Source organism: Atta colombica, unplaced genomic scaffold (genome assembly GCF_001594045.1).
Source record: "Atta colombica isolate Treedump-2 unplaced genomic scaffold, Acol1.0 scaffold274, whole genome shotgun sequence".
In the NCBI taxonomy this organism is placed as follows: Eukaryota; Metazoa; Arthropoda; class Insecta; order Hymenoptera; family Formicidae; genus Atta; species Atta colombica.
Window position 1 is genome coordinate 284,915 of NW_017259375.1, and position 8,188 is coordinate 293,102.

Here is an 8,188-nt window from a genome sequence, read left to right on the forward strand (position 1 = left end):
CATTGAATTAAAATTTTTTATCTATTTACATATTTAATACCAGTTGCTTATCTATGTACTTCATTTTACTATATAATTTTATTTATTTCCGTATAAACTTTTAATTATTTGGTCATTATCATTTATGCGATCGTGCGTTCGTAGAAAAAATCAATCGAATCTAACATATAAATAAACATGTTTATCATTAATGCGATCTTTTGTCCGTCTATGCCATGTCTACATCCGCAACGCTCGCATTGAATAGGAAATAACACGCGGGAATGTCAATTAAATATAAATATGCTGTAATGAGCGGAATATTAAGTGCAACGAACGTCAAACGGACGCCATCGGGCGTTCATCAAGACGATATTCACGGTTGTGCCTTCGCAGTTCTTCCCCGCTCTTTGACGTAAGTGCACAGGCGTGCATTCTCCGCCCAGCTGTGCTCGTCAGAAAACAATGGCGGGAAACGCGCCACTGAAAAATTCAACCGGTCGCCAATAAATTCGTCGGCGAATTCCAATTAGTATTCTAATAGGGAGGCCGACCGTCAGTACTTGGCAAAAATTAAACGAAATTAAAAGAATTCATTAATAATATTAATTTCGTGTCCGGAGTAAAAACATTATTCTTACAAATGAATGAAGAAGAAACTTTTAGAAATTAAATCACTTTATCCGTTTGCAATTTTAATTAAGAGAATTTTTTATTCTGTTTTTCATTATAGTGCACGTAAATTAAACATTTCCGAGGTAACGATTCTTCAAAAAAACTTCTTGTCTCTAAATTAAATTACGAGAAAATAACGAAAGATTAAAATAGTTCGCATAGAAAGACTACAATGTTTCCATTAAAGGTTCCGCAACCGCGTTGATAAAGTGGCTGGTTATTTGAAGAATGGAATATTCCATGGTATTCGAGATGTTTACGCCGCTCATCTCTCGAAAATCACGTAGGCGGAAGAACAAGAGTGAGGGGGAGGGTCCTTTGGTTTCTATTTCGAAAAAAAAAAAGAGAAAAGAAAAATTGTCACGTGCTGCCCTGTTTAAGAAGAAGGAGATGAAGGAGAAAGAGGAAGAAAAGATCAATAAAGTGTGGAACAAAGTGAGAAAAAAGAAAAAGATAGAAGACCGCAGAGTGGTGGACAGGAGAGATAAGCGTTTGCACGGGGAAAAGCGAGCCGGAGAGGATGACAGAGGAGAGGAGACGACACAAGACAACTTCTCTCGCGATCTCCGGGCTCGCAGGTTTTATTTATACCCAAAGCTGCCGTATTATTGGATCACCCCCGCCCGACGTAAACGTATCTTACAACATATCTTTCTATTTCGTGAATGTCCGACTTCTATTCCACCCACTCAACGTCCCGGTGACGACATGGCTAAAGGGATTCTATCAGACTCGCGATGACTTCATTAAAAATTTTATGTGCTTGCGAAATAGAAATTTTTTTTAATTCCGCGTATTTTGGTGAACATTGCATGCTAAGTTCTTACAAATTCAAGTAATACAATAGATGCCTTCATATATGATGTATATGATTTAATTTTTTATGTAAAAGTAATATATAATTACATAAATAACATAATAAATAACTTAACTATATTGCATGTTTGCAAATGTATAAATCCATGTACGTATGCAGAGTGTTAAACTAAACTATATATATGAAGTCACTTATTACACTTGGATTTACAGTAAACATGAGATTACTGCGATAATCTACGATTAATGTTTACCGTAGGCAAATCATAGAGGGTGAGGGCATTCAACATTCATAGAGCTTCACATTTAACACACTAAAGAGAAATTTCTATTTACCAGAGTTTCCATCCTATCAGAATGCAATATCATGTGGTTGTAGGAATCTCCAATAAACGCGTCACAATTTAGTAAGATATATTGCAAAAGCTCCCTAATATTCATAGATCTTTCTGAATAATATCGATTTGATAATTTTTGCTTAGACGCTGCAAATTGTGCTACTACTTATATGTAGAAATGTGATAAATAATAAAATGTTATTTTATCCATCTCCATTATATAAAGAAAGAAAAGATTGGTTGCTGCAACAATTTAGATAGTAAAATAAGGCATAATATTTTTACTATCTAAATTGTTGCAGCAACCAATAGAACGCCAATATCCTCCGATCGTAGAAATTCTCAATAAATGCGATTCATGTATTGACATCGCGTTTTGTACGCTTTCTTGCGACACGATCATGGCATATGGGATTATCGATGCTGGAAGGTGGTGATTTGTCGAAATTAGTTGAAGATCCGAAAATTGGGGTCAGAACAGTAGGAACGAATTCTCGAAGACGTAATATTTATGAGGTGACCGAAGGAATTCGGTGTTTTCCGGAACTCTTTAACACTTTAACACCGCGCTTAGGATTCCGGTCGCGCTGATTTATTTGCCGGTCGTCTCGTCGTAAAGCAGGCGCGTAAGGAACGTGTTAGCGAGATAATCGTAAAACTGATGACAGCTTTGGGTGGTCTTCAGTTATGTTTCACAAGTCAGAAATCAGGATCGGAATAATTACTTGTCTAATGTCGACCGCAATTGTATATTTCGATTTTTTTAAAGATTTTTACTAAAAATTAGTTTTTATTATTACTTCTATAATACACGAAAAGAATGACTTTTTTGAATATTCTAAAAATTTGAAGATAGATATATACGCTGAAAATGTAGAAATGGATTTACCCTATGCTAATGTTTACATATTCTCTATGTTGATATGAACAACATGATGTGGATTTAACACTCTTAAGGAGATCCTAAAAATTAATTATTATAAACATCGGTTCGTTAAAAACGAAAAAAAATTTTAAATATCACTTATTTTTAGCATACAGCTGTTATCTGATGATAATATTTGCTACTAGAATGTCAAAACTGTTTGCAACATTGGTTATCACATTTGATTTTTCCACATAATTATTTTGATGATTCAAAATTAATTGCAGATTATATTTATATTTAAATTTGTAGATACTTCAGCAAAATCGTTTCTTCTTTGTACGATACAGTTATACAAAAGTTATTAACGCAAATTATAGAAGTAAAATCGATAACAATCCTTATTGTACACATTATCAATTAAATGTTATTAAGCGTTATTCTTATAAATAAATCAATTATTGCTCGTTGAATTATCTATCGTGAATTCGTACACAGAAAAAGATTTTGTTAAAAGATCTAAAATTTAACGCAATACAGATCTGAAAACAATTTTGTTGGACTACCAAAATAATTATGTTAAATTATAAACTAAAAAATTATGAGTGCTGCAAAATGCTGCAAAAAATTTTGAGATTCTAGCATCAGTTTGAATTTCCAACAAAATTATACTTTTAAATCTGTATCCAGCAAAATTTTAAATGTTTCATCAAAACCATTCTTTCCATGTAATCGCGTTGCATCGCAGAGGGAAGATACGGCCGAAGCGAGAATCAAAGTGGTAAAGGCTGTATACCTCGATGCATGTGGGGATAATCGCCTCCTCCAAGGAATGCACCGGTGCAAATCTGCATTCTATGGATGGCGCGAATGCCTGCAGCGGCACGTGGTTCCCATATCTCACGGCATCCGGAAACTTTGCAATTAACACGAGAATCCGACGCGGCCAATGCGTGGGAGGCCGATAATGAATTTGATTCAAAGTGAGCACCCCCGATATATCCGCACGCATAATGCATGCATGTAAACGCTCGTAAATAGACTCGCGTTACGAATCGATAGAATTTCCATAAGGAGGTAATATCGATACTCACGATAGTAGTATCGTGAGTTTTATTGCAATCGTAAAAGATGTCTGCCGCAAGATTTATTGTGTTTACTATGTAAACATTTGGAAATACTGGAATATGATAGATAGCAACCTTAGCAATGTTCCGATGCATTAATCATTCATATATTTGTACACGCAAGTTCCATATAAATAATTACAGCTGCTCCAAATTGATAGTCCTAATTTTTGCGAAAAAAAAATAGATATAATTTTCTCTTTTGTTAATTTTTTAAATATTATTATATCAATCTAATAATATAGGTATACTTGCTTTTGAATATTTTAAAAAGACATTCAACGCAACACAAAAAAAATAAAGTTATTTATTTTAGATGTCTAAATTCGTTGTTCTGAATATTTTTACCGATGTCTATTCATAAGTCGCGTTTGAAAGTTATCTTCTTGAGAGTTTCGCTTCCCGTTCTCTCATACATATTGCCATTAATTACGATGTATTGAAATTCGATTTCGCGCGGAACTCGAAGGATGCTCCTCGACCCCATGGGGTTAAGAAATTAGTAGTGGCATAGCGCGCTGCCTGGCTTACGAAGCGAAATAACAACGAGTAGCTCCCAGAAATGCGAAACACGGTGAGAATTCACGTAAGCGCGATCGTCCACGAGCCACAAAGTCGTAACCTGCAGTGCCACCGGCTACACGGAACAACTATGCACGTGCGCAACTATGCACGTGTGCTATGCTTAAGAAACAGGGAAAGAGAAACAGAAAGAGAAGGAAGGGAGATGGGAGAACCATCGTTTGGTCCAGCATAACTCTCGATAGCTAACGCCACTCTGGTCATTAGTATCTATCTTCTCCGCGTCTATCCTTCCTCTGATGTTCCGATCTAGATTTGCTCCACTATACTCTGCTCCGTTTCCCTCGATCTGCGATTTTCTCAAATCTTCATTATTTATTATCTAATTATAAAATTGGAAATCAAGAAAACTATGCAATGCAACGAATCTTTAATTGTATTAATTTACGACAATAATTGTAATTTCTGGAATTTTTGAAAATTTTCTAAAAATATACGAATCGAATGGTTTTACTGAAGTAAAAAATTTAGCTATATCTGAAAATAATTTTATTGGATTATAAAAAATATTATTTAAAAGACTAATGATATTGTTGACAATACTATGCGAAAAGTTTTAACATTTTTGCAACCATTTTAAGTCTAACATAATTATATTTTAATAGTCCAAACAGAATTGTTTTTAGATCTGTATCTAGCTAAATAGATATTTTAGCAAAACTGTTCTTTCCGTGCCTGAAATAAAAATCTTTAAAATTTTTTAAGTAATTGTTTAACTTCGAGGTTTTAATCCACAAGATTTCTTGACAATTCATAAAACGCGGCCACAATTGCGACATCACAGAACGAAGTCGAATGTCCATAAAGAGCAGCAATGTCGTTACGACATTGTTGAGTTTGCGCGCCATAGTATTATTAAAGAGACTAGATAGAGTGGAGAGTTGGCAAACTTATTTTGTAGCAACTAACCTGATTTAATTTAACGGAATGGACTCGCTAATTAGCACGAATTATTATTACGATGCGATAATCGCGGAACGCGCCGATTGGCAATTGCGATCAAGATTCAACGAATTATTATAACCGTAGGTACAAAGTGCAAGCAAACTCTATGGAATCTTATCAACGTACTTTAATCGCGATAGTCTTATCCCTTAACGAGAATTCCTGATCGGTATCCCCGTTATCGATCCTGGAAATCACGTTCGGAATGTAGCTGTATTCGTGATTACACATTTTATTACACAAAGATAATATTAGATGCACAGACGAATGAAAATACTAAAATACATGAAAACTTATTACGAAACGAGAAAATATTAATTTCTAGACGATTCTAAATGCGTCGAAGTGGAACAAAGAAGGCGGAGCGAAGAAACAAAATAAATGCCAAAATAAAATCGGCTAGAAAGTAAAAGATACTTATTATAAAGAACGGAGGACGAACGTTAATAACTACGATAGCATTTAGCTAGTGAGAAAAGGAAGTATAAAGGATCAAATTCCATTATAATTTTGTCTTGCTCGACACGTATGTTGTTTACGTAAAGAATACAAGACGATAGATCACTCTGAGGAATTTGTCGCATCGCGAATTTAAGTTATTCCATGCCAAAGTACAATGTTGCCCGAAATCTCAATAAGCATATCTCAATCCCGAAATAGTAGTTTAAATGTAACTATCCGCAAGGAATTGAATCATTACTCATCAACGTCGGTGTAAAGAAAACAACAGCAGGAAGCAATGTCACAAGTGTAATTTTCATTCAACGCTGACTAATTCTAACAAGACGCGAGAGATCGAAGGAAAGGGGGAGAGCTGCCAATTTAACATTCGTTGACGATTCAAGGGAACCTGAACGAATTACGAGTTCAGCAGCAGCACTGAAGTAACAAATCCCACCGCGGATGAGCCATTATGCTCAAAGGCAGTGCGCCAGGCATTTCGCCGGCACATTGGCTGCTTTGAATTCAGATTGCACGGCCATGCGGCCTCCGCGTTTTTGTTCTTCCTCTTTCGCAGGCAATTTATGCAATCTGGCCCGCGTCGTGCGCGTATTTATAACCGCCGGCCCTTTGTGTGTTAATTTGTATTCGGGTATCTTGCGCGGAGGACGAACCATGAATCTTCTTGATCTTTTTGATCGATCCAACGTATCTTTGCATTTTTCCGATTTACAGGAAAGCGGATTTTAGACGATATCAACCTATGCATAATTAAAAATTTGATATTGCTATAACTAAATATAAAAAATCTATTCAATTTTTTTTCATAAAAATAAAAGCATCATTTAAAAAGATAGCATGTCCAATGTATAAGATGTCTAATATTATTTTTTTTAAATATTTTGTATATATATTAATAAAATAATAATGCTAATAAAAAGAGAATCAAATTAATGTCTTTCTTTAATTAACATCCTGTTATAAAAATGATTATAAATATTATTTTATCTTTAAAAGGACCAAAAAGATATATGATATGCGCAGGATAAATAACGTAGCGGGAAAGATCCGCGCCACAAGTTGGGGCGAGTGATCGACTTTGATCTCTGCGGTTTTTATAGAAGCATCTCACGTCACGACTTGAGCTTTCGCGGCTGTCGCAACTCCTCCGCGGAAATCCCACAGAAATTGGAGCGAGATGTTGCTGAAAGATGGGAGAATTTCACGAGCGAGCGATCTCTCCGCGTCGCGTCTCGCCGAGGTGCAACGCACTCGTTCGAATAAAAGTTCCACGAAGAGGAGGCCGCTCGCTCGAATTGGCCCCTAATTTCTTCCCCATAACTAAAGAGGTACACTTTATGACTGGCGGTTCCCTTTTTCTGTTGCAGCGTTGAAGGTGAAGCTCATGCTGAGGCGACCCATCAATCAGTTGGTTGCGCAAGGCATCATGCCACGTAAGTGTTGATCCGCTTGTTTATTACACCGTTTATATACATTTTTTTCCTCTCTACGCCACGGAAAATTGCGCCTATACGACTCAGGGCTGTTAAAACTCTCGCTGATGCTCGCGATGGTTGTGATCAACGTAACTTTCGTTACGACCGTCATTGAACGTCATTGCCGGCTAGTCTCTACGGTCTTAAAAACGTCTTCGCTCACATGTAGGATCGATTGATTGATACACGAGTTAATTATCACGCCGTTCTCAAGGATACGTAAAAAGTATAGGACTGATATCTAGGACACATCTAGATTGTGGTAAATTGCTTCGCAACAATTAAACAAATTGACAATTAACTGTTGTTTTTTGTGAGTTTTAAAGCGAAACAAATTAGGTCGTTTTTAAGTCGGTCAATTAATTTTGTAATAATTAAATCAGGCATTCTAAAAAATACTTAATCAATAAGATAAATGAAGTTTTTAAGAGAAATTAAGTTTTCTTCCCTAGAAAATTACAATAAATTTGTATTTTTTAAATACTATTTCCTTTATACTTAAAAAGTGACACGACTAAAAAACGTAATTTCGAGTTATTATCATAAAAGAGTTAAGTAAGTATTGTCTTAATTAGAAAAAGTGAACAAAAAAATATATTCTTAATATGATCAAATATTATTTATCATTTTAGTCTATCTTAAAAAAATTACTCTTTTTGAGTTATGACAATTTTAATAATTTTTAATAATTTCATTCAAAATTATTAAAAATTCACAACTCAAAGAATGATTTTTTTAAGATAGACTTTAAGATAAAATGATAAATAATATTTGATCATATTAAGAATATATTTTTTTGTAGATATCATTTGGTTAGACAATAATTTTCTGTCAAGTTGAAAAATAATTTTTCCTCTTTTCTGGGAAACTTAATTATTTATCAAATTAATTATTTATTTATATCATTATTTATTTATATTATTT

General features: G+C 34.7%; 1 protein-coding gene across 4 annotated transcripts in view; it reads left to right on the plus strand.

The window, feature by feature from the left end:
* LOC108689687 (MKL/myocardin-like protein 2) overlaps positions 1-8,188 on the plus strand; it is a 236,124-nt gene that overhangs the window by 218,036 nt on the left and 9,900 nt on the right. For all 4 annotated transcript variants that reach the window (XM_018196571.1, XM_018196568.1, XM_018196569.1 and 1 more), the window contains one exon: positions 7,157-7,222. In XM_018196571.1, coding sequence (XP_018052060.1) covers positions 7,157-7,222 — 66 coding nt within the window. The remainder of the gene's footprint in view (positions 1-7,156; positions 7,223-8,188) is intronic.